Genomic DNA, 26617 nt, shown 5'->3' on the forward strand with positions numbered 1-26617 from the left:
GACAGAGCCCTTGCTAGCTGGCTCATTGATGACAAACTAGAGAATTGCTTTGTTGAGAAGTATACGCTTCAGATGAAGAAGCATGTGATGAGGCTGTCAGGTCACACACTGTTAGAAGACTTAAAATTTTCTCCAGTTTTCGAGGCGCTTTTCCTGGCTTCTCCCTACAGCTTGCATATGCTGCAACATCTATGAGGTGAAAAAAAAAAAAAATTGTCTCTGCATAGGTGTTGTGCGCAAAACAAATCAATATTATGTATGCTTTAACAAAACAAGAGTGCTGTTGTGCAGTAAACCTGCAGCGGTGGCTTAGCAGCTACGGTGTTGTGCTGCTAAGCACGAGGGGCCACATCTAGATGGGGGCGAAATGCAAAAATGCCTGTGTCCCGTGCGTTGGAGGCATGTTAAATATCCCCTGGTGTTCAAAATTAATCCGGAATCCCTTACTATGGTGTGCCTTATAATCAAATCGTGGTTTTGGCACGTGAAACCATTCATGTTGTGCAGTAAACTTTTATGGGATATTTTTGCCCACTTGGTAATCTGACATTATGGTAATTCAGACATTCTCTTCTGTCTTGTGAAATATAGATTAATGAGATTTAACTGCATACGCAGTGTTTTACTGTATGCATGACACTTACTGCAAATGAGCACAAGGATAACGGCTTTGAACATATTTTTAAAGATGCAACAGTTGCTTTGGAGCACAAGCATGGAAAACGAGTATACACTAGTGAACTGTTTGAAGGTAACACACAGGTTAGCACTTGATTTTTGCCTTGTCTGTCTGGTTCTATGCGTTCATTTGGAAATAAATTTCTTACCCTAGTGCACACCGTGGCAATGTTGGAGCTAGTTGTAGGCCATGGGTACAGAAAATGTGACTGCTTGACCATGTTGGATTAGGGTTGCCAACCGTCCCGAATTCAGGGGGACAGGCCCGACTTACGAGTAAATCCCGACTTGACCCAGTCGGGATGGCCAAATATCCCGACTTATCTTTTTTTTTTTCTACAGGTCAGAACAGAACAGACCAAATTTCCCTTTTATAATGCCTGACAGCTCGTATGCGCATTCTTCGTGTTCTGTTGCATGGTCATAAACACAAAGGTTGTCATAAACATAAAGGCAGGGTCAGTCGTTTCCGCGGTCGCGTCGACGTCAGGAACTTGCTGCGTCGGTCGAGTTGGTTCGTCAATGTGGCCCGTCGGTGGCTGTTCAGCCGCGGTCCTTTCCACGTCTACCGCGTGATGCTCTGGTGCTGCCGGGACTGTGCTTGTCACGCGAGTCGAAGAGGCAGTGCCAGTTGTGTCAAGTAGCCCGCCCAACTGTTCGCTTCCAATGGTGTCATAACCATTCCCTCCAGTGGTACCTTCATGACGGTGGCGTACTTGGTCGACATGGCGCTGCACTACTCCGGCTGGAGTTTCCACCTTTACCATCCTGGCTCCAGACGTAGACTGCACGTGCCCTGGCGCCCACTTTGGGCCGCTGCCATAATTCCGCACATACACTCTGCTGCCTGGCAAGACAGCCCAGTCATCCGTACCTGTTGCCGAACCTGTGGCCCTGGGCGGCAATCACATGTCCAGGCGCGAACGTAGTTGGTAGACCAGGAGAAACTCCGCAGGAGACTTTCCTTCCCTTTGGGGGGTTCGCCTGTAATTGAACAACAGTCGCATGAGGTTATCTTCCAGCACCCCTTGTGTCATCTTGCGCAACCCATCCTTCATGGTTCGAACCGCTCTTTCGGCAGCTCCGTTCGACTGCGGATGGAATGGCGCTGTGCGCAGATGCACAATATTATTCCTTGTTACGAACGTGGCGAACTCCTGACTTGTGAATTGAGTGCAATTATCAGACACGATTGTGTGCGGTACTCCGAACCGACAAAACATGCTTTGCAAACAGCGAACAGTACAAGCTGTGTTCGCGTGCCTCATGGGAACCGCTTCAATCCATTTAGTATGCGCATCAACCGCCACAAGTATCATCTGGCCTGCTATTGGCCCTGCAGAATCAATGTGGATCCGAGACCACTTGTCATAGGTCTTGGGCCAACTTACTGGCGGGGCTGCTGCCGGCATGGGTAGATTCTGCACGCAGTTTTCACACTGCGCCGACACATCCTCTATGTCCCTGTCAACACCCGGCCACCAGAATAATGACCGTGCGGCCGATTTCATGGCCGATGAGCCCTGGTGCATTTCATGTAGCAGCTGTAACATCCCTTTTTGTGCCGCAGACGGTATCACAAACCGACTTCCCCAGTAGACTAGCTTGTGGGCCCACGACAGCTCTAACTTGCGGTCGAAGAACGGCAGCAGCGACTTCTCCATTCCTTTAGCCGTTCGCGGCCACCCATGCAATATATAGCGTGCGACACGGACTAACACTGGGTCCTTGGCGGTTAGCTCTTGTAATTCGTGGGTCGTTACAATACCTTCATCTAGGGCCTCCAATGACAAGACGTACTCGGGTGGGTCGCCATCCAACGTTGGCCCAGACGCCTCTACTGGAAGTCTGCTGAGGGCATCTGCTGTCAGCAGTTGCTTCCCAGGCACGTACTGCAGCTTGTACTGGTAGCCGCCCAGGAACAGTGCCCACCGTTGAATTTGAGCTGCTGCTATCGTTGGTGTCTGGCGATCAGGCCTCAGTAGTCCGAGCAGGGGTTGATGGTGGGTGACCAGGGTGAACTGCCGACCTAGAAGACAATCCTGGAAACGAGATACACCAAAAATAAGTGCCAATGCTTCTCTCTCCAACTGCGAATAATTCTGTTCCGCCTTCGTTAACGTTCTGGAGCGGAATCCAATTGGCCTATGCTCATGTCCTTCTGAATGGAACAGCACTGCTCCTACGCCGTAGGGAGACGCGTCGCATTCTAGCTTCAGCTCTTTGTTGGGGTCGAAATGGACCAACAGTTGTGCGTTCTTCAGGCCTTTCCTTGGCTTTTTCGAATGCAGCCTGATGCGGTGGCAGCCACTCCCAGCGCGCTTTCTTTTCCATTAGCCGGTACAACGGAGAGAAAAGCGAGGACATATTTGGCAAGAACCGTACATAATACGTGATCATTCCCAAGAATGAACGCAACTCTGTGACATTACGGGGTCGTGGCGCTTGCATGATAGCATCTACGTTCTTCTCAATGGGATGCAATCCTTCACGATCTATCCGATGCCCAAGATACGTAACTGACGGTTGTCTGAACTTGCATTTGTCGGGTCTAAGTTTCACGTTGTGGTCTCGGAATCGGTCTAAGACTTCCTTAAGCCTCCCTCCGCCGTCACTACTACGCTCCGACACTAGCACGTCGTCAAGGTAGGCTTGGACGTCCGGTAACCCGCTAAGTATCGCATCCATCTTCCTTTGAAAGATAGCTGGCGCTGAAGCTATGCCGAACGGGAGTCTGTTATAACAATACAAACTGCGATGGATGTTAATGACGCACAACTTGCGGGACACGTCGTCTAGTGATACTTGGTTGTACGCATCCTTCAAATCCAACGTTCTGAAAGCCTCGCTCCCATTTAAGCTAGCAAACACGTCCTCGACTACCGGAAGTGGGTAATGCTCCACATTGCAAGCTGGGTTGAGGGTGACCTTAAAGTCTCCGCAAATTCGAACAGTGCCGTCCTTTTTCAAGACTACTATGATAGGCGTAGCCCATTCTGCATGCTGAACCGGCGACAAGACTCCCAGGGCCACCAACCTATCAATTTCGCTTGAAACCTTGTCGCGCAGCGCGTAAGGAATGGATCTAGCCTTACAGAATTTTGGCGTCGCTGTCGACTTGAGCTTCAGGCTAGCAGGAGGACCTTTGATGAGTCCAAGGTCTGCCGAGAAGACGTCTTCGTAGTCCGCAAGCATACTGTTCACCCTGTGAGCGAATGAACGTGTAGCGGCAGGTAATTCCGGCGCCGTCAGCTGTCCAATCGTCACGCCCATATTGCTGAGCGCCGTTATCAGGTCACGTCCACATAGGCTCGGTCCTGCACAGTCAAGCACAATTAGTGTGCACATGACGGACACATTTTTGTACCGCACCGACAGTTCGAGTTCACCCAGCATTGGCAGCTCTCCCGCGTAACACGATAACTTCATTTGGGGCGCCTTCAAGCGTGGCCACTGTGTGCCATGTCGCTCGTAGATATGGCGCGAGATGACGCACACCGGAGACCCTGTGTCGATTTCCATCTGTAGTTCAACACCTCCCCAACAAAATGTGCGGCGTATCGGTGGTTTCAATCCGTTTTTCTTTTCAGAGATTACGGTCCAAACGTGTGCCGAGCTGGCTTCATCGCTGCCGTCAGGGTTTGACGTGGTTTGCATGACCGTCAATGCTTTTACACTCTGTGCCCGTTTCGCACTCTGCCCATCTGATATTAGCGCGTCATAGCACATCCTAGCCAAGTGCCCGTGCCGCCCACAACGAAAACAGCGTGCCTTCATCCACCGGCATCATCATGCCTCGTGCTTCCGCATGTTCCGCACGTTAGCGCTGCATTACTGTTGTGGTTATCTTGAAATGAGCAATGACGGGCTTGTACTTTGAGCAATGTTGACGATTCTGCGCTCATATCTCTAGCATCGTTGTCCGCAGCTTCAGCTGAAATGGCTATAGCTTCAGCGTCTTCTAGCGTCAACCCTTCTTTCGTGAGTAGCTGCTTGCGCAGGCTATTTGAGCGTATGCCGCAGATAATCCGATCCCTTAACATTCGGTCTAATGCGCTGCCAAAGTTGCAGTTGTCCGTTATGCGCCGTATGTCGATGAGAAACGCTTGCATCGACTCCTCTCCAGTTGACAACGGGTAAAAAACTTGTAGCTCTCTGCGGTCTCGTGATGCTTGGGGTCGCAGTAGCTATTTAGCGCTGCAACTGCTTTGGCATACATGAGCGAATTCGGAGTCTTGTGCGCGATTCGACCAGCTAGCACTTGAACTGTCTGCGTGCTGAGGGCAGCCATCAGCAGCGCCCGTTGCTTATTTGAGTCGGTGATGTCATTTGCTTCAAAATATGCTTCTGCCCTTAAGATATGGTTTCTACTTATCTCTGGTATCGTCGAACAGCGGTAGCTGAAGACTGGCCATGGTTCTCTTTGGTGTTTCACGTCGTGGTAGTCCGGTTTCACCGCCGTGTTGGGCCGCTTTCACCGCATGGTCGGTATCCGTGATCCTCGTCGCCACTGTAGTAACCGGCTGCAACAGGCAGCAGCACAACGAGACACTAGCTGGTGGTGGAACAACATTTATTGAAGGCACTGCCGCAATATATATATTGCAGTGGTGAAAGGGTTTAGGAAAAGGGAACGCAGCCGATAACTCGGCGCAGGAGCCGGGGGGTGGAAAGGGGTACACGAACGAAAGGGTGCAAAAAGCGTGCGCGCGCACAGCTGGCTTGCTGGTGCGCAGCAACGTCAACACAGACAATATAACAGTTTTTGTTGTTGTTCAAGGTCTGTTATAGGGCGTAAACGTCACGGTATCTCTGTCCATATTGGTAGCCATGTTTGTCAGGCAACTGTGCTGCACCTTTCTTGTTGGAATTTCTATCACGGTAGAGCTAAAAAAATTTATTCGATTTTATTGCACGAAGAGACTGCCGGCTTCTGTCACTGACAGGGCCGGTTGGTATTCGATTTGGTCTTGGAAATTACTATTGGCCGCGCCTTTAGAATTATATATCCCCGTTCCCAGTAACCTTTTCGTTATGGCACTTGACTGCTTTGGCACTACTAATTCGAGTGACTCTTCTGATGTTGTCATCCTTTAGTGATGAAGAAGGCGAAGATCCACGCGCGCTGCTGTACCTGCCTATATCACCCGAAATTGATGAGCCTGAGGAAGGCTGGGGCCAGCCTCCGGAACCTGTGAGAAACATTTTTTTTTTCTTTGGTATTTAGGTGCAAATTGATATGTTGCATTTTCTAGAGTGAATGTTTTCTTTTATGCACGCGATATTGGTCTCCTTTTTTTACAATCCTGTGTTGCTCTTGGCTGTGGGTGCCAGCTTGTTCGCACTCACCGTCAAACTGTATGGGGCCTAGCTCTGCCAAGCTGGAATGTGCAGATTTTACTTGTTAACACTCGTTCCTCTTTTTGATAAATGGAAACATTCATTCATTCATGTTTTTGTGTAAGTCTTTCTATAACTCGTGTAAACTGGCACATTTTGCAGGAATTCTTAGATTACGGAAATTCTCACATTGTTTCTATTCAGTTGTGAACTTTTGTTCTTGTTTGAGTTTAATTAGTGATAAATAAGAACTGGTACAAGTTTGCTTATGCTTATTATTATGCCTTTAACATGGGGACAATGCAATTCCTTATTTCTAGTTATTATGCCTTTATGAATGTAGTTTAGTTGTGTTTTGTGTATTTCAATTTATATTCGGTACATGGTAAGTCACTTTGGCTTGTAATGTGTAGGGAAAGCTGGTGTGGCATCTCCTTCAAGCTGGCACTTCCTACTTGGTAGCTATGTACTAATGAGGTTCATGAAGAGCGTTTCACAATAACTTTGTGCATGGTCAATCTTACAGTTACTTTCAGTTCATAGATATTTATTCCTCAGTGATGTTCGTGCGCCACTTTGTTTCAGACCACTGAAGAGGTCGGGACAAAACGACCCAGTTCCCAAGGAGACTCACCCAAGAAGAAGAAACCCAAGACCTACGACATAGAGCTGAAAGACGCTCCTGTTGGGGGTAGAGAAACTACAATGTCTATTTCATGTGTCACGGAGAGTGTCCGTACATACACGTTTGATCCTGATTGCAGTGATCTTCATTATGGAATATGAGCAGAATTTGTTGAAGAGAAGCAAAGCTCTCGTATACGTCAGGGGCAAAGGAAACTACGGGGCTTTCATCACAGTAACATGTTTTCCTTTTTGTTTGTGAATGCCACATGCCTAATGTAAAATAACGATGGTGTGTGCTCTGGAGGACTTGTGCAGACATACATGTAAAACATGTTGTGCACTCTTTGTTGATTGGAGCAGTCATTTCAAGTGACTACCCATTTTATGATGGATCATTTCATTCATTTTGAGCACGTTTGATATGTATTTTGTAATGGACAGCTTGACTCGTGAAAATGCCAGCTACAGTTCACTGCAAAGTGGTGCTATAATGGGGATCATTAAATTTATTGGTGACTGCCAAAGAGCTAGCTAGTGTAATGAATAGGTTTTTCTTAGCAAGCAAAGTTTCAATCTTGGTGTTGTACCTGTTGTCGAATTTCAGTATTAATTTTTTGTTGCACTTGCATGGAACACTGCATTTTTTATTACTGTTTCTATTACAAGCCAGATTGCTTGTTATTGGCAGAGTGCAATATCAGTGAGCATTGTCTGTTGCATCCACTTGCCGCTGTAAAATATTGAAAATATGCCACTCCTGACAACAGTGACAGTTTTTGTCAGTTTATAAAAGTAAACAGTTCACTGAAGCAAAGGAGATTAAAAAAAAAATTGCCCAGTGCATTAGTTCATCCAAGGCAGTGAGTCAGATTTTTTCTTCCCATTCAGTTTTTGGGTGAAGGATATCACTGTCTGTCATCTTCTCTGTGATTTAGTGAGTTTCTGAAGTCCTAAGAACTAGCGATGTCTAAATAAAGACAACCTAGCATAGCCTTCATTGTTAATGGATAGAAGTGCCCATATAATAGGACATAGCAGGAGCTTTTACAAGCCTTAGGCCTTCAAAGATGTGGCTGCCGGGTGCTAGGTATGCAAAATAACAGTTATTGAATCTATAGAGTTGTCCTTTTCAGAGGTACAGTCAGTAACAACACAAGCCATCCATTTGATATACTCAGAAAAATAATACTCCAGAATGTTGCATTTATTGCCAGAGGTTAATGATAGTGACTCAACATTGTTTTGTCAGACTTTGCTAGTCTCTGTGCCATGTTTCCAGAGAAAGCTCAGGTACGTGGCTAGTTGCACATTTTTCAGGAATCTTGTTGTTTTATTTGCACGCTTCTCGCTTTCTTTATTACCTCACTTAAAAGGTGGAGGGGTCTTGTTTTCGAGAAGGCATGAGGAACTTGAGTTAGAGGCAGATCTGGTCAGCCGGTTGTTCGATATTAAACTTTGTCTAAGTGCTGACCACAGACCTGAGACTACTTCAAGGTTAATTAAAAAAATTACATGTTTTATGCAAGTCCAACAGACTGCAACTCACTAGCAAAACCATTGACGCAATTGTTCATCCAAAATGGCATCCTTAAAATTATAATCTTACAGTTATGATACAGGTAAAATTTCTGTTTTTTGCATAGATATAGAATTGTGTTAGGCAGAAGTGGTGGCATGCATGAGTGGAAAAAAAAAAAAAAAAAAACTTGCACTTCTTTACATCAGCCTTGTTTGTAAAAGTAAGACGTGGACTATAGAAAAACAGACTGTTCTTTACTCTTGACCATTGGTAAAAAGAAATGAAAGAGCTGGGATTGTCCTGGAAACAATTAGGGATTAGTTTCTGGAAAAAATTTTTTTTCTTAATTAGTTCAAAGAACTTTCTGCTACTTTCATTGCTTTGAGTCGCCTCATGTTTGGAACACTGTGACCCTAATATTGAGGGTTACATATAACATATGTCATAAAATGATCAGATAAGGTGTATTGTGAAAATAATGGTAGTCGTGTAGCCTATTCACCAGGTAGCCAGAGTCGGGTAGTATTTCTCATCTTTCATGAGTTCAGAAGGTCCAGCAAATATGTACTCGCATCATCCGGTACTCTGTCAAGAACCTGTGCAAGGAACAAAAATATGTAAGGAAGTGGCAGTATCGATCTAGACTGTTTAACTTTGCCCCCCTTTTCCTCGTGTCTTGGTACTGGCCCCCAGCTAAGCACTTGAATGTAATCGTATTGATCTGTGTAAATGGAAAACTTTCCTTGAAGAAGAAACATCATGAATGAATATTGTCAATTGTGGGGACGTCAAGCTAACCAGTGTGACTTCACTGAAACTATTAAAAACATATTGAAAAGAGGCTGTACAGAACAGCAAAATTCGCCTTATTTGAACCCTTTTGACGTCGCATACTGTATCCCCGCAGTGCCCAGTTGTGTTTCTTTCTGAGCCCTGAACCCCAGCATGAGAGCATATACATCTATTTTCCCCCTTTGGCACTCAGAAAATGGCTCAGTCCGCGAAGTTGAGTAAGTAGTGTCAGCAGTGCGGAAGCTTGCGCTTTCATAACCCCTGAATTTAAAGCAGGGCGATGGTTTTAAGTATATAGTGCGACTGACAGATCTACAGTAGCAGTAGTTGTAGTAGCAGCTGTAGCTGTCATGCTCCACGAGGGGGATTGGTCGCATCATAACACAGCCTACAAAATATCATTGCAATACCAGAGAAATAATTGTTTTTTTAATGAGTGCAGTTGATATGGAATGTAGTAACCAAGGGAAACAATCGCGTCCTATTTGCCGGCAAAAGGCAAATGTATCACTCGCGTCGCTTCACAAACGGCACCACCCGCTGTAGCGTAGTCAGAGAAGCATCAGTGGACGTCTGCATGGCACTGCAAAACAGCCTTGCAGCTGAAGTCAAACTGAACTGCACCAAAAAGCCTCGATTTTGTTTAATTTCCCTGTAGAGAAAGGTTATTATGCCTGAACGATCTCACGCGAGAGAGAAGAGCTTCAAAAAAAAAAATTTTTTTTTCTTTTTCGTTTTCCTGCTGCGATAGCGGAAGATTGGAAGAAAATTCATAGCATTAATTGGCCGGGCATGTAAGAGGACGTCGGTGATATCACGGAATTTTAACTGCCGCTGCCATTTTGGTTGTGTCGTGGTATTACCGGCTGTAGTATTCGTGGAAGGCTGCTGAAGTTTCGATTCCATATCTCGGACACTCGCACCACGGTTACTCGGTGCCAGTGAATGAAAAGACGCGCCCCCGATGCCTATGGGATGCTATAACTGAGGTCATGACCGCTGGCGAAGTGTCCACACCTCAGTCGAAAGCGGTCATTGGCTATTTGCCGCCACGCTAGTCCTAAATCAACAGTAGCCCGACCGTAGCGTCATCCGCACCGGATTGGTGGTTTCAAATTGACACTGGCGGCGTAGGAAGCTGATTGGAGAAGATGATGATTACCTTATCATCTTTGGCGCATACCCACTCACGGGGATCGGCCAAGAGTCGGGCAGATTTTATGTGCTAAGTGAATAAATTTAGCAAATGTCTAATTTTGGTAAATATATTAAAGCGCATAAATTCTAAGACGGTTCAGTGGTGAGAAGACGCGTGCGACCAGCGTGTTTTTTTTTTTTTTTTTAATGGAATTTCGTCGAGGCGCAAACGCTAGGGAAAAATATGCGCTGCCGTTGTATACAAATCATTGGAGCAATGTGTAAAACGCACTATGCAGGTCAGCAGTTACGTTTACGTTGCGCATCGTAAGTCCAAAAAAGTAATTCATTGAATTAAAAAAAGAAGAAAATATACTAAGCGTCAAGTGTTATTGCTCGTTTCAAATTGGTGGACTATTTCGTCTCACGCGCACGTAACGAAGGGGGAAACTTCAGAATAATAACTTTACGTACACAAGTCGTAACTTCAGAATAATAACTACGTACACGCACGTGGCTTACGAAATTATTGTATTCTGCAAAAGCTAAGCCTCGGCCAAGTCCATTGCGTTTGGGGCGAGTGTACGAGGAAGGGGTTTCCATGGTCGGATTCCTTGCAGGATGGCCCTATAGTCGCGGAGCGCAATGCTGCGTCCCCGCGTTGTCCTTTACTTCCTCTTCAAAGATCTCGCGTGTCCTGTAAGGGGCGCCAAAGGACGACGGCTCCCCCGCGCTTGACCTTCCTTTCCTGCCGCTGTTGTTTCAGAGATGCACCCGCTGCTGAGCACCAAGGTGAAGGACAAGAGCCAGCAGCCGCGCAAGCCGCGCCAGAAGCCGAGCAAAGCCAGCGCGCAGGGCGGCGGCTACGGCCAGGAGGCCAAGTCGCCCAGGTCATCCAAGCTGTCCAAACTCAAAGGTTCGTGGCAGTCCCCCGTTACCCCGGCGCGTGTTGTTAATTCAGCTGCCTACACTGGCGGTTTTTTTATTCCGCTTCACGCGGAACAGCGTGACGGCTGCGATTTGGACGAGTGGATCGGTGTGTGTTTTGTCGTCGTCATCGCTGATGCTGTGTCGCCGTAAGTATTTCGTATCGCTGTAAATCGGGAGGCTTCACTGGCGCTCACGCTGTTCAGATGTGCACAGCACTGAAGTCGCGGTGACACCACGACAATAAGTGCGTCTCCCGGTCCGCACGAGCTGCGTGGCCTACAACACCTAGAAGAACTTTCTGTGGCCTTAGTTGGTGCATACTTGACAAATTTTTTAAGGCGCAAGGAGGCACAGCACAAAACGAAGGTAAAACACAGGACAAGCGCTACTTTCAACTGTTTCAACTGTGTGAAGAAACAGAATCCACATATCTGCACAGCGGTTCCGCGACGGGCTTGGCGTTTCCGGTGGCCGCAAGGTAAGTACGCGCCAGCAACTAGCTAATAAGATATGATCGTGAACGAATAGAAGAACATGACGATTGCATTTTCCTTCCCGATTAAACAGTTCTGCGGTCAACATTTACTCAAGCCCGATCTTTTTTTTTTTTTTTTCTTGCCTTGCGTGTTCGGCCCTCACCCACAAGTGGAGCGAATTATATGTTTATGCCACGTCACGTCGAAGCGCGACGCACCTTCATCGCCGCCCCTCGCTCTGTGCGCCCGATCGCGACACTCGCACGTGTGTGTGTCTCGAAAAAAAAAAAAAAAAGCATGCAAACAATGTCCTTTACTGATCGGTCGTCTGGGGGTGCTGAAATAGTGGCGCTATCACGTGGTTGTTGTATTTCGCGGTCTTTCTTTAAAGGCAATTAGAAGAAGCTCCATCAATGGTACTTAGTTGCAAACACTTCAGTCGGCCATTTTAAAATCGGATCTACAATTTTCGTATTGGCACTTTCTTGGTGAAGCCAATATTAAACAATTTAGGCAATTATTATTGCGATAGCAATTATATGGACACTCAAAAGCAGATTTCTGCCGTCGCCGTGAGGTTCCGTATGACGTCAATGGAGATGAAATCGTCGCCGCGCGCCGAACGCTGTATGTGCGAGTGAAAGGGCGCGAGGGACGCGCGCTTTCACGGGGAGTGAACGCACGGCGGAGAACAAACGCGCGTTCTGCGCCGTGCTCGCTTAAGGCTGCAGAAGTAGGCGTCTCTTTCCTCCTTTACAATCACCATATATGGAGAGCAAACGCGCCTTCTTCCTACGCGCGAGAGGCCGTGGGGGAGGGGGGGATTAGGAGGGAAGGGAGGCGACGTTTAGCTGTGGCACCAAGTGCCTGTTTATATCAGAGGCTCCGGCAACAGTCACCAACGCCGCACGCATTTTGAGCGAACGCGGGCTAAACGCCGACGGCGTCGACAACAGTTCTGCGTGTTGCCGGTGCTGCTGCATGTTTATACAGCTGATAAAGCTAATATAATTACTCCGTATAGCTCTCTACAAATTTGCTATCGCAATTGATGCTTCGCCTTTCAGGTGAAACTGCGACAACTTTTTTATACTAATTGAATTTGCAAAACGGAAAAAAAAAAAAAACCGCAGACTAGGACACGCGATCCTCAACACCACTGAGTTCGTTTGAGCCTCCTTGCACACTCTGTCGTTTTTAAAACATTGTCTAGTTTTAGCTGGAACACCCTGTATACGAGAAGCGCAGAAGCGTTTATGAAAAAAAAAAAAAAATACACGATAAGAAAAAAAATGTATAAGAAATGCCTGACTAATTTACATGCGCGTCGAGGAATCCAAACTCATTTGCGAGCAGCTACTTAAAGAAGGCTCACTGATGCAATGTTCCCCCCTCTTGTTTATGTGATATGCTTCCAGTATCACGCGGGCCTGCTCATTGTGGCTCCTACCAAGAATCTTCGCGTCGTAAAATAACGTGAGGCATTATTTTACGACGCGAAGATTCTTGTTAAAAGCCAACATGAGCAGGCCCGCTTGATACTGGAAGCATATCACATAAACAAGAGGGGGGAACGTTGCATCAGTGAGCCTTCTTTAAGTCTGTGCGCAAAAGAGTTCGGGTTCCTCGACGCGCATGTAAATTATGCAGGCATTTCTTATACATTTTTTCTTATCTTGTATTTTCTCCGTAAACGCTTCTGCGCATGTGCCTTTCTCATATATATTTGATGACAACCTTGTGCAATAAACAGTTGAAAGTTGCGCCTCTCCTGTGTTTTACCTTCCTTTCGTGCCGTGTCTCTTGTTTGCGCTTTAAGAAGGTTTTCTCGAACATCTCGACCACGTAGCTATCTGGTTCGCCACCTGATCTGGGAGGCAATGCCTGAAGAACAGGGTGAACAGCCGCGCCATGTTTGTGCGTCGACGCGGCATCGGTGTCGCCGCGATTGATTCGGAAGTATTCTTCGGTGCACGCTGAAAACATCTTTAGTTAAAGCGGTTAAACCTCGGTACGTTTTAGAAGCAGTATAGTGAAAATTGCAAGAACGAAGTGCAGCTCGCCACGGCAAGACTGCCTTGGTTTCATTTCCGGAGCGGGAAGCAGTGGAAGTCTGTCCCGACAAAGAGAGCAGTTGGGTGCGGCGGTACAAGAGCCACAAAGAGCAAAATAATGACTCCTTATCTCACTCACTTCTCCCGCATTTCGAGTCCGATTTTTTTTTTTTTTTTCCCGAGGCACCGTGTGTTAGCGCGCAACGTAGCATCTGTGTTGTGGACCGTGAGAGGCAAGATTATTTGGCGTTAGCCGCTTGCGTCTATGTAATTAAGCTGCATCGCGGGTCCGTTGACTCCCCCGCGCAGTCTACTCTTTCTTTCCTTCTCGTTTGTGCGTGCGTCTTGGTTAAAGCGTGGCGCGTAATGGCGGCACTGCTCGTCTAGGAACGTTAGGAGGTGCAGGTCGTTTACATCTCGCGTACCGTAGTACAGCGGCAGCAGCTGCGAAGGCCCCTCTTTGCGCCGTCGCTTAAAGGGTTGCGGCTGCGCTTGACGTGGCCAAGCTTGTGTTTTCTGCCTCCCGTACGAACTTCCTCTTTTGCGGCATCTCCACTCGCCTCCCACTCCCTCATCCGTCGTGTATTTGCTTCCCTTTCCCGACCCGTCGCGATTCGGGGGAGGAACTCCGCGCTACCCGGGCTTTCGTTCGCCGTTGGAACAGCCGAGCCGTTTTCTTTCGCCCACCGCGTCGACTCGTCTCGCCAACGCCATGCAGTGAAGAAAATCCTAGGGCTCGTGTCAGCCGATCGGTAACGGATGCCGCCTGCTTGTTTCCAGATAAGGGAGGAGGTATCGCCCATTGTGCGCTGGTAATCCTTCCGTAAAGCCCTTCAGGCTGTTATCCGTTCAGTCGACGTCGCGCGGAATGCTATGAGGGGCGGACACTGGAGGAGCCCTTCTTCTGGTTGGCTCATGCCACCCCTAGCTTTCACTGCACTGCACGGAATTGGTGTAAACTGCCGAGGCGTGCGGAACGGCGCCTTGCCTGACCCCTCGCTGGTGGCGGCGGCTTGGTTTTCGGTCGAAGGTGCTGCTGTCATAGCGTTGTGTCCTCTAATGACGGCGTGCTCCCACGCGTAAACATTAAGCTAGTCTCTTCCCCCGCTTAGTCGCGAAAAAGGGAGGAGGAATGGAAGAACATATCTAAATGATCATCATCACTAGCCTATTTTTATGTCCACTACACGAATAATGCCTCTCCCAGCGATCTCCAATTGCCCCTGTCTTGCGCTACCTGATTCCAACTTGCGCCTGCAAATTTCCCAATTTCATCAACCCACCTAATTTCATCAACCCGCCTAATTTCATCACCCCACCGTCCTCGACTGCGTTCCCCTTCCCTTGGCATCCATTCTGTAACTCTATAGACTAAGTCCTTCGGTTGTCTGCCCTGTGCATTACATGGCCTGCCCAGCTCCATTTTTCACTTAATGTCAACTAGAATATCAGCTATCCCCGTGTGCTCTCTGATCCACAGTGCCACCTTCCTGTCCTTTAACGTTACGCCTAACATGTTTCGTTCCATCACTCTTTGAGCGGTCCTTAACTTGTTCTCGAGTTTCTTTATTAACACCCTCATTTCTGCCCCTTATGTTAGCACCGGTAGAATGCAATGATTGTACACTTTTCAGTGACAGTGGTAAGCTCCCAGTCAGGATTTGGTAATGCCTGCCGTATGCACGCCAACCCATTTTTATTCTGTAAATTTCCTTCTGATGATCAGGGTCACCTGTGAGTAACTGACCTAGATAAACGCACAGACTCTAGAGGCTGACTGGCGATCATGACTTTTACCCTTGCCAAGCCACTGAACATTACCTTTGTCTTCTGCATATTAATCTTCAGCCCTACTCTTACTGCTTATATCTAAATAATGGTATTTTCGTCACTTAGTTGGACCGTATAGTTTTCTCTATCTTGAAGTGAATGGGAACGTGAAACATATGTGTCCACAGTATTAAAGTGGTCTTTCTTTTTTTTCTCCTCCTTTCGTTCTTTCTTTTTCGAAGTGGGATGGCATGTTGGCAGTATACGAGGTATGGATTCGCGACATTCTTGAGCTGATAAAAGCTCGCGGATGCCTTTTGTTCTGGGGCCCTCGTAAAATGCGTATTACTAATGGCGGTTTATTTCGTGCCCGTATTTTCTTCTTTCTTGTCTTCCTTAAATTTTAGGCAGCTCATATTTCAGAAATGATGTCGCCTACCGCTACGACGGCATTGCTAAATGTCGTGGAAGAGCGAGCAGAAGTCGATAGAAGTGGCACCTGCCAAGAGGAGGAGGAAATGACGTCAGGCGCCTTTGTAGTTGTCCGAAGGCCAGACAAACGGAAGCGCCATCCACGACCAAAGGGTCATAAGCTAATTAAAGAGATTGATAACCTGCTTGGCGCTATAGCACGTATACACGATGTACTGAAATGTATACGATGCACAGCTGTTCCAGCAAGTGCGCCTCGTAAGTGTTAAGGGCGTAGAAAGTCGGCGGCAGACTAGAAACTGTTAGTTTTGGGCGATACTTGTAAACCAGCTAGTCGGTTTCGTGCGTCTCCCCTTTGCGTACGTGCTGCACCGAACAAGACGACCAACACGCACAAGCAATGCAAGAGAGACCAGCCAGTCTTCTTGAGTGACGTTGCCGGCTTCGCTTGTCCACACACTTTTTTTTTTTTTCCTTACGGTAAAATCTATGGGCTGAGGGCGCAGCCGTCCGTGTTCTGGGTGCTGCGCGCGCACACGTGTATACGCCCTAGCGGTGGCGCAGTGAAGGACTGCCGTAAGCCTCTGCATGAGCTTTAAGAGATTTCGCGCTAAGCCTGTGGGACCCGTCGGTCTCGCTGTGGGTTCAAAAGCGTGGGGCGCCAAGGGGCGAGGTTTGCACGGTGTCCGGGATGTTGAAGGAGAGGGAGATTAGCCGAGCCACAAGCGGCGCTCGCGTTGACGCGCCTGTTGCCGCTCGTCCTCGTATACCGCCGCTGTTGCTGTTTTCGGAAGCCGGCAATCCGCGGCCCCCGGCCTGGAAACGTCTGTTAGCGTCAGCGGGGCCTGCAGCATCCCGCCAGTGTCATTAGTCGGCGGGATCCCCCAGCGGCGCGTCGATTTTCGCTCCATTTCTGTTTGCATAATTTACACTCCGTCTCACTAGTTCCGTGCGGCGTTACGGAAGCTGAAGTTTGTCTTGGCCTTCGAAAGTTAGCATCGTTTCACTTCAACAGCAAGATGATACCCAAAGTCAGTGCCACGAGTCTCTCCCATTACGTACTTGTTCCTTCGTGTCAACTGGCAGGAATAGCTAGTACCGGGTACCACAGCGCTGCCTGGTATTAGCGAGAGACAGAACACAAACCGCGCGTTTCCCCTTTAGTTGGCTTGCCTCTTCGCGACAGGTAAGTCTGAGCGCCGACGGCGCATAAGCGACGTCTTGCTGCTGTTTATGCTCGTAGCTTGCTTGGCATGTTTGAAGAGCGCGTCCTGTGGGAGGGCGCTAGCGCAGGCCAGCCGGTGCAGGCACATTTATGCAAATGCAGCTGCTGGCCGGTATAATATGCATATGGGCGCTCGTTGACGTGCGCGAGGCTTGTATGGTGTCACGCGGACGTCTGTCGCTGCGCTTCGTCGCGTACGCTGCTTGTTCGTTCGCTTGCACGGTTGGCCGGGCGGGCGTTGGTGCCAGTGCCGCCGGCCACGGTAGGAGGATTCGTTTAATGAATTTCACACTTAACTTTGTGGCTCCACTTTGTCGACGCTTTGCAAGGTCGTCGGATTGCGTTTCGCTTTCTGGTCTTTTTTTTTTTTTTCTGAGTGGGCGTGTAGGCGTTTTCCAGCCGCTCTCGTCGCCCGTCATCGTAGGTATGGGGTTAGTACAGCTCCAAGATAATGCCGTCCCAGTGATAAGGTGACTCGTTTGCGAAAAGGCGCCGCAGCCGACATCGATCCTGGGACCTCGGATATTCGATGCTCCAGCCTGCAACCTATTGCGCACTCATGACATAAACGATGCGATAGCGCAATGTAATCGTGGCGTGCTCTGCGGTCCACTAGACGAAAATAAAGGCTGAAGAAACAGGACGCAGTTCCGCGTGCTCTCCGACGTGTCATACTAGCAGCGATCGTTCGTCGCTCGTCTTATCGGACGCCGCGTAGCTGGAAGCTCGCGGCATACGATTGCGCGTGCAATCCGACGTATGGCCTCTTGTACCAAGAGCATCCTACCAGCAAACGGAGCGGCCATGTTTCAGGCGCGCCGCGCGTCATATCGGACACCACGTCATACAGTGTAGCAGAAGGCACACGGTAGTTTCCGATTGAGGTCCGTGACTAACCAGCAAGTTCCTATCATGTTCCTACAAAAAGAGCAGCCGTCTTTCAGCCGTCTTTCAGAGGCGGTGTCTTATCAGACACCGCCTCTGGGAACATTCAATAAAAATGTATTAATGATAAGTAATAATACAAAAGCAGCATTCGGAAAGACGAAGGGAGTGCGTTTCTTGGTTAGATATTGTCTCCCATTCGCAACTTATATAACATGGCACACAGAAAAACTATTACCGCGGTGCGATTACAAAAAAAAAAAAAAAGCGTAGCTTGCACTGGAGGGGCAATGCTAAAGAGACAGTGGAGCTGATGGGCACCTAGCTAGTCCGGGCTTTTGGGCTAGGCTAAGCACTACCAAGTCATCCCCAGCATTTTCCGGAATTTATTGATTATTGATTGATTATCGATTAGCTATTGATTGGCTATCATAGGCCATCGCAAGGTATTAGCCACGCAATTGGGCTAGGCTAAACACGACCAAATCATCCCCAGCATTTCCCGGAATTTATTGATTATTTGTCGATTATTGATTAGCTATTGATTGGCTATCAGTTGGATATCGCAAGGTATTGGCCACGTATTTGGGCTAGGCTGAGAACTACCAAGTCATCCCCAACATTTCCCGGAATTTATTGATTTTTGATCGATTAGCTATTGATTGGCTATGCATTAGCTATCGATGACTGACTAAGCTTAAGTAGTCCCAGCCACGCTTATCTAGACTTATCCAGGCTCAGCTTCGCTAGTTCACAGGGGTATATGCCATTGCGCAATTCTAGTTCATGAGCTGGTCTATACTCGAAGAGGCGGACATTACTTGCACAAAAAATTGAAATGTATAATCGACTAATTAACAAAAATTCATTGTTTTAACTAATTACCGTATGGCCCATATTTACAATTGTAGCCGTGGAGTTCGCAAAGCGGATCCACTTGGAACGAGTTCACAGGATGACACCAGTTTCGAGATATTAATTCCCAAACTTTGCGGAGAAATGCATTGGCGTTCCAATTACTTTTGTGCTTCAATGCATGAAACTACGTAACAAAGTCGTTTGTTAAGAAAGTCGTTTGTTAACAAGGCCATTTGTCAATAGGCACCTTGCGCTGAAGCTTTTCAGAGTAAATATTTTTTTCAGGGGCTTTTATTTCAGAGTGAACAGCAGCGCCAGAATACCCAGCCTAACGAGTGATGGAAGCAAAACGGGAGAGACGCTGTATACATTCGGCGTGACACTTTCGATCGCTTATCACGAGGCAAGACTGTCCGAGTTGGGAAAACGTCGAAGTGCGCATGCTGTACATATGACTGCACATGTTTGCGATCGATATGAGACGCGTGACAAATCGTGAGCTTGATCTCTTCGAAGCGCGAGGCATAACCCTCAGACGAGCGACGAAAAGTGACCGCTATCGTTTGGAATGGCGTATCATTTTCATCATCTCTCTAGGGGCCGGTGTCGGCGACGCTGGGGCGAAAAATGAGAACGTCGTAGCGCCATCTGAGCAGTGCAGGTTGCCCTATACATATTTCAATGTTATATAGTACTTGCAGACCTATTTGTGACCATTTTCACAGTTGTGGCATTCGGCGACCCCAGCTTCAGGGATGACCTATTGTGTTCAGAAATCGAATAGTCCTAATATTTTTTGTTCGCTATCTTTCTCTCGTTTCAGACATCGACGGAGGCAGCTTCGAAGGCTCCAACTCTCCAGCGTGATCATCGGACATCTCCCCGCGGCCGTGTTTCATCATCATCATGACATACCGAACACACCGGCTGCTTGTTACGTGTTTCGCGAAATTTTACTGGACATGTTTTTTAGCTTGCGTATTGTATTCGTTTTTTTTAATTACGAATTCGATGTCATAATAAAAACGTTGCTTTTAACCGACCGTGTTGTATTATGCGCTGCGTATTTTCTATTTAACTATTCATTTTTCATTTCGCTGCGGGAGAAAGACGTGCGCGCACACAGGCAGCACATAAGCACTCAAAAAGGGGGATGTTGACATACTTTGCGACGTTGACAGTGCAATACACACACTAGAACACTGCCAGAGATTTACTATAGCGTTATAGACCAGAATTCCTAGCGCATGTAGGCGACCGCTATGTTTTTGTTGTGATAATGATAATGAGGGCACTGCGGAGACTGCGCGGGCGGCAGCGGGCCACAGCGCGTTTGCGGTTATCACTCGCCTGCAGTGGCTGGTTCTTACAGAGGAGGGCCAAATTATTGACACATTTGATTAATACCACTATCAGCTGTGCAAAGCACGTAGTCGTTTGACGAGGTAATCGAGTTCTTTCTTTGAGGAGTTCTTTTTTCCGCTTTCCCGTTCTTTTTCCCCTAACGAGTTGGGACATGCCTTTGTCTTAACAACCAACAAATGTTAGATTAATGCGTTATTACATTTCATGCTATTATATGTTATGAGACTGTCGTATCTCGCACACGTGTTGTGCACGGCCTGTAAAGGTCTTTTGCGCGCGCATCGCCAAGCAGAGGCTATTTCTTTATGCAGAGGCAAGTCACTTGCCGGGAACGGTTCCGTTATCTTATCAGCAGTAGCACCGTATGTACAACCGGGCTTCATCTGGCCGCTCTCGGGCGAAGCACTTTGTGTGGAACTGGGATAGTTCTGACGGGCGGCGCGTTCTCTTCCCAAGAGACATGCATTACGCGCATCGGTTGGCCGCATTTCCAGCATTTCTCTTGGGAATAGCGAGTTTGCACTACACTGTAGTGCCTTCGTTAGCTCAGCTTCGTGATTACGCCTCCTGATGTATCGGAACTGCGTCTCGAAGCGTCCACGGGAGACGCTTGCGGACATTTTCTCTGCGGGACCGTCGACGGCTGTTCAGACGGGGATAGGAGTGGTTGCTGTACGGCGTGAAAGGAAATTGTACCGAGTAAGTATAATTAAGCCGCCTTTAACGCCGGAAACACGTTTTTGGCAAGACGAAAAAAAAAAAAAAAAAACCTTCGGTTTGAGGGCGTTTCTAGTGAAGTCGGGAAATTCAATACAGGCCAAGTACGCCCTGTTTTCATTAGTTAAATCTTCCGCATTGACTGAGTGACTCTGGCGTTCAAGAATTTTTAAGATGTTCTCGGTGGCGTTCTGCTGCTGAGTACATGGTCGCGGGATCGATTTCCGGCTGCGGCGCTCGTATTCAGACAGTGTCGGAATGCAAAGACGCTCCTTTAACGACGCTGTGGGTGCAGGTTGAAAAACCACAGGTGATCATATTAGAATAAATTTACTAATGCAGCTGAAATGCTTTGTCTTCTCATAGTGTCCCTTTCAAAAGGCCTCGGCGTTCTAGTAAAGATCGTTCCGAACTGTTAGAGTACAGTGTACTACTCTTCTAGAACACTGTATGTTAGAGGCACGTTTTAACCTGGTAAAGCGTTGAGGGCCCCGCGTCGCAGAAAATCCGGTGTCGGCGCCTTAGCCAGCGTTGGCGTCCCGTGAGCGAAAATTGCCGTATATTTTCTATACGGCACTTAAGTTCTATCACTAAAGTTGCTCATATACCTTGTCTTATATTCTATGCAAAGTTATTCCTCGGAATTTTGAGAATGACAGCCCACAAACAAATGTTATGAAACAAAACACCAACATTGCATGCCTGTTATGTTAAATCTTTTCTTCATTGAAATATTAAAAGTGCGAAACAATAAAAACAATAAGAAGATCGGCCGACGCAAGAGGCCGCTTTTCTACCTGCAAATACAGTATACTAGAAGAGTTGTGCAAAGCTCGCCTTCGTGCATAGCGTTCGCCGCCAGCGTTTCCCGGTAAACTTTACGGTTACATAAGATGCAGTTGCCGGGAAGCGTGAGAAGCAGTCAAGGATCTTTGAATGCTATCGCGTTCCACTCTTCAAGGCGAAGCTTAAGCGCCCTCCAAATTTTTTAGTTTTATAAACTGGAACGCCCATGTATTTCGTATAGCATATTTAAGGTCGTTCATGTTCTTGTTTTCCGGCTAATGTCCGCCTAGCCACGTAGCCTATCTGCAATAAGCGGCAGGGGCCTACGTATGACAGTATCTTTTAAAAGAAAGTGTCCCGTATATACGAAGAAACACCTTATATATAGTATATTACTCTGACTAATGCATTATCACTTGGCGAAAGGGTAGGGAAGTTTTATTTTGCATACTATATATATATATATATATATATATATATATATATGCGAAACAATTAAATAAGGTTAGTTGGGTAATTATGTTAATTGTTTAATTACGGATTTTTATTTCTCATAGAAGTAATGGCCGCCTCATCATATATATATATATATATATATATATCTGTACACATATACATGATGCCTTTCTTAAGCTGCACCAGATTTTTAAAAATCGCCTGTGTCAGCGCAATTCTAGAGCTAAATTACTCGATGAGGCAGCCATTACTTCTGCAAGAAATAAAAATCCTTGATGAAATAATTAACATAATTACCCTAACTAGCCACTTATTTAATTATTTTACGGCACATAATTAAATCTACAATTATAGTCTGCGAGTTCGCAAGGCAGGTTGCGACGAGGTCTCTTCGAGTCTATTTTACTTTTCATACACTCAACTGCAGCAGCAGCAAAGTTGTTCCAGTAATGGGGCTCGCAGTGCGGAAGTCGCTCGCACAAATCGCTACGCTCGATCACGTCTCAAGTATACTGTGAACCTCTGCTCACGAAACGCCCTTTTGTCCCGCGGCAACGCGACCTGCCCGGAAAAAAACAAGTATAAGAAGGGCTCATTCTGAACCCACTTCGCCTCCGACGTATCACTCGCTACTGTAGGCGATGCATCTTTGAACAAAAGCGTTGCTCAGCAGCAGCACTAAACGTAAATCGGCAGGAACGCCGGCACGCACGTAAATCGCTTACGTTCCTGCCGCCGCTGTTCATCGCTGTCTCCACCGTGCACGCCTCCTTTTCCCTCTCCCGAAGGCCTAGCCTCCCTGTAAGCGTCAGAAGCGCTGCGCAATGTTGCCACGTCGACATGCTTCGGTCGCATTCGGCACGCTAGTCGCGTATCCCATCTGCCGAGCCCACGGCCGACGTGGCTTATCCTTGATATATACGAGCCAGGATAATCCACCTTGCATCCGATTTGGGGTCGGAGCTGGCCACCGAGTTTTCGCTTGCTCTACAGGGCATGCCCCGAAAGTGTGTCACAATGGTCGCCGCGGCGTAACTCAGTAACGTAGAGAAGCCGAGTGCGTGACCGCTGAACTCTCTGTCACTTCTTAACTGTGTGCGTAGCGCTCACTCTGGCCAGCTATGCTGGCGCTATTTGTAGAGTGGGTTGACGCAAGTATAGCGGGCGAAGCGAGAGCCAGTGGAATGGCCGACACCTTTACGCCAGAGTAACATGCAGCCATGACGTTGCAGCGAGGGCAGATGCGTTCGAGCCGTCCTCATAGTCGCAAGCGCGTTGTCCGAGAATCTACGTGGCGTCATTCTCTGATTTGTGAAATCATTCACTGATGCACGTCTCGCTTAAGGTACCCGATTATAACATTTCCACATCTCGATGCATCCTGGTTTGCCAGCGGAGCGTCTAAATGAAAGACTATAACGTAACCCACCCTTATCGCTATCTACTTTATCCCAAGCAAATACTCTGTGCCTCCTCCTTAAAAAAATAATAAAAATAAAACATAGTCAGAGAGTTTTGCTTCGAAGGAGTATTTATTACGTTATTGCGCTAGCATTCGTAATGTGTTCCATAAGGTCACTCATGGCACAAAAATGTAAGTTAACGAAATGGCGTTTGCGTAAATGTCCTTACTGCTGCTTTAGAGATAAGGCCATTGTGTGAACCGCCAGCTTTTGTGGGCTGGTACGAGTGCTCATTGTCGAGAACTCGCCGTCAGTGTTTTGCGGCTGAAAAATGAATGCGATGGCTGGGCTAATTTATTTTGTTACAACCATAAGTGCTCTTAAGCCAGGGCGTCTCTCGTACATCATATTGGTTAAGCTGGTTAAAGAAGTACGTGCTATTTAGCTTTTTATTGCCCGGAAACAATGTGACCTAGATAACTAGAACTTATTCCACTGCGGGCATTGTATTATGTTTATTCTTTTGGAGCCTGACCACGAAACTTTCGTTAAACTGCAAAAAATGAGGCATTGTCTATGACTGACAATGTAGCGCTGTGATTCGATATAAATCACACAAGAGGAACGATAAAAGGAAAGACGCGAAAAGAACGTAATTATTTATTTGGAGGCGAACTTGCCTAGTTTGCTGAGTCACTAGGCTACGATTAAAGGTGATGATGTTGATAAAAGTTAGATAAAAGAAGGTTAAGTAGATGCATGTCCGGTTTGCTGTCCTGCACTAAGGGTAGAGGATAAAAGGGACAAAAAGAGTGGAAGAAGAGAGAGATAGAGTTAACATACTTCTTTAAAATTTGAGTTTGGTAAATCACACAGCTGTACTTTCTTAGCTGGATTACTGGAAGAGGTGAACTATATTTGCGCGAGAAATTGAAACGCGTAATAAATTGAATAAGAATGCTTATGTTATAACTAATTCAAGGCACGTAGTCCACTTTTCGAATAGTATAGCCGGTGAGTTCGCAAGGCAGATTCACTTGGATTGAGTTCTAATAATAGCACAAGTTTTGAGATACGAGTTCCCAAACTGCGCGTCGAAATTCATTGATGTCCCAATTAAGTTTGTTCTGGAATGCATGAAAAGGCGTTTTGTTAAAATCGGCCCTCCCACTCCGTGAAGATGGGTAACCAGCGAAGCTGAAACTTGCGGTCATGGTGCTTATCACTGGGTTAATCCCGACGGTTCATTAAATTATTTCTCAATTATGAGGTTACACAGACGTTCGACTGTGACGGAGAGAACGACGTCACTGACGGTATGCCCGCAGTCCGCCGTTGTGGCTTGCGTTCGATCTCTCGAGTTTACTCGGCGGCGTGGTTAGCAGCATTCGCCTGCCATTGCCGCTTGTGATTCTTCGAAATTAAATTGCTTCAAAATTAAATCTGTCCGTCACGGTAAGACAATGAATGGCTCCTACCCCCTTAAGCAATGGCTGACACCCAGTAAACGCGGCCTGCTCATTACGACGACAGAAGAGAAGTGAAATTCTACGCTGGAATGACGAGCGGCAACGCAGCCAGCTGTGGAAGAAGACGACGACGACGACGAACGCGGGAGCAGTGGCACGAGCGCGTGCCGAGCACGAGCCAGCTGCTGAAGAAGACAACGTCGCTCGAGCCAATGCTAATGATGATAGTTTTCTGTGAACAGGCGATTAACAGACGCTCTTTCATTTCGCCTAGCCATATAAAGCTTCGCTTTAAAAAGTGAGTAGAACAACATGAATTTATCCGCAAGCGTGATAGCACATCATACTTGTATATCGTCAGAAAAGGAAGAAAATGAAATGGAAACGCACGCACATACGTACGCGCAAACACACACCCAGTTTTATTACCTCTTTGTGTTGTAGATTGTTGGAGGTCACAGGAGCTGAAGTGATCCTCAGCTCAAAATAGCACGCAGAGATTTCAGCGAGCCTTTCATTAAATTCTCTTCAAAGTGCTCGCGTTTTAAAGAGAAGCGCGGGTGCATGATCCCATTTCACTATCCGGTTCATTCACTGACAGCTTATTTCGTTTTCCCATCAACTTACCTGCCCGCCTTCTCAAGTCTCTTGTGAAAAAGCTAAATTTAGGAACCCAATTTTTGAAATATTGGTTCTGCAAATGAAAGCCCCTCAGTACGCCAGATATTAGCTTTCAAGTCACCACGAGGCGCGCGCAGCGCTCACTTCAGCATTTACTTATTAGGGTAATGCTATAGACCGTTATTTCATGGGCGCCGCCATATTGCGTAGGCAGTGGCGCTATCTATGGGCAGTCGGCGAGCTGGCTAGGGCGAGCGCCCCGCCCCGTGTTGTATGCCATGCCGGTACACACCGGGTGGCAGTTTTTGGTGTATTTTTTTCGGCGGTCTATTTAGCGTGACATGGCGTCTTCTACGTGGGAAACTGTTGTGTAAGACGTACTGTATTGATTTAACTCGGCATGGCCGGAGTTTTTTGCTGGCGTTGAAGTGGACGAAGCACCTAGTGCGATGTGTGCGCACGTGTTGGAGAGTATGCAGTCAGCCTCGGAGATCAGTTGTGTATTACTAAAAATTTGATTCTCGAATGTGACCTTACTGCAGCATCGTCATAATTCTAAGCTGTAGTTTAGCCGAAATGAGTTACGAAACACATGACGATCTTAACAGCGTGGGTATACCTTTCTGCTGAGAAATAAGTTGTGCTGTTTGCTTTGGCAGGCGTTCAAGTTTTACGGGGCTCATACCCCCGTATAAGCAAGCAAACAATGCAATGGTTCATACCCACGTAAGGCAGAGGCTACAAGCACTCAGCAAAGTGAAGCGAACAGTGCATACATTCATTGAAATCGCGTATACAACATACAGAACAGCATACGCTTAAATAAAGAACAAGCTCAAAACAAGCTTCCGAACCATCAATAAGTCATTGCATACCCCCTTCAGCAAATTTAGTGGTGGGTTTGCAACAGCTTCGTTGGACATCCAGGTTGATAAGGACCGATAAGAGTTGATAAGGGCCGGATCATGTTCGATAAGGTTGATAGCGACCGATGAGCATTGATAAGAGTTTATACTGGTCGGATCAAGTTTCTTAACATTGACAATGGCACCGGGCTGCGTGGATATGATCAATGCC

At 47.1% G+C, this 26617-nt stretch overlaps 3 protein-coding genes across 5 annotated transcripts in view; 2 read left to right on the top strand and 1 right to left on the bottom strand.

Annotated features, from left to right (window-relative positions):
* Window positions 1-19765, top strand: part of LOC119456253 (retinoblastoma-binding protein 5 homolog) — a 43233-nt gene extending 23468 nt beyond the window's left edge. Inside the window, exons 12-15 of one of the 2 annotated variants that reach the window (XM_037717904.2) lie at window positions 5776-5872; window positions 6604-6709; window positions 10860-11009; window positions 19547-19765. In XM_037717904.2, the coding sequence (XP_037573832.1) occupies window positions 5776-5872; window positions 6604-6709; window positions 10860-11009; window positions 19547-19590 (397 nt within the window). In that variant the 3' untranslated portion in view covers window positions 19591-19765. Of the gene's footprint in view, window positions 1-5775; window positions 5873-6603; window positions 6710-10859; window positions 11010-19546 lie in introns of those variants that run through there. The other variant, XM_037717905.2, reaches the window with a different exon arrangement.
* Window positions 1479-4252, bottom strand: LOC125946427 (uncharacterized). The gene is made up of 3 exons (XM_049669633.1): window positions 3774-4252; window positions 2479-2707; window positions 1479-1662 (listed from the first exon to the last, which is right to left on the bottom strand). Exons 1-3 carry the CDS (start codon window positions 4198-4200, stop codon window positions 1584-1586), a joined length of 735 nt encoding a protein of 244 aa, XP_049525590.1. The 5' UTR covers window positions 4201-4252; the 3' UTR covers window positions 1479-1583.
* A 730-nt stretch (window positions 19766-20495) lies between the features above and the next one.
* LOC119456975 (equistatin-like) overlaps window positions 20496-26617 on the top strand; it is a 134931-nt gene continuing 128809 nt past the window's right edge. For both annotated transcript variants that reach the window (XM_049669636.1, XM_049669637.1), the window contains exon 1: window positions 20496-20787. In XM_049669636.1, the coding sequence (XP_049525593.1) occupies window position 20787 (1 nt within the window). In that variant the 5' untranslated portion in view covers window positions 20496-20786. The remainder of the gene's footprint in view (window positions 20788-26617) is intronic.

Source organism: Dermacentor silvarum, chromosome 6 (assembly GCF_013339745.2).
Source record: "Dermacentor silvarum isolate Dsil-2018 chromosome 6, BIME_Dsil_1.4, whole genome shotgun sequence".
Classification (NCBI taxonomy): domain Eukaryota; kingdom Metazoa; phylum Arthropoda; class Arachnida; order Ixodida; family Ixodidae; genus Dermacentor; species Dermacentor silvarum.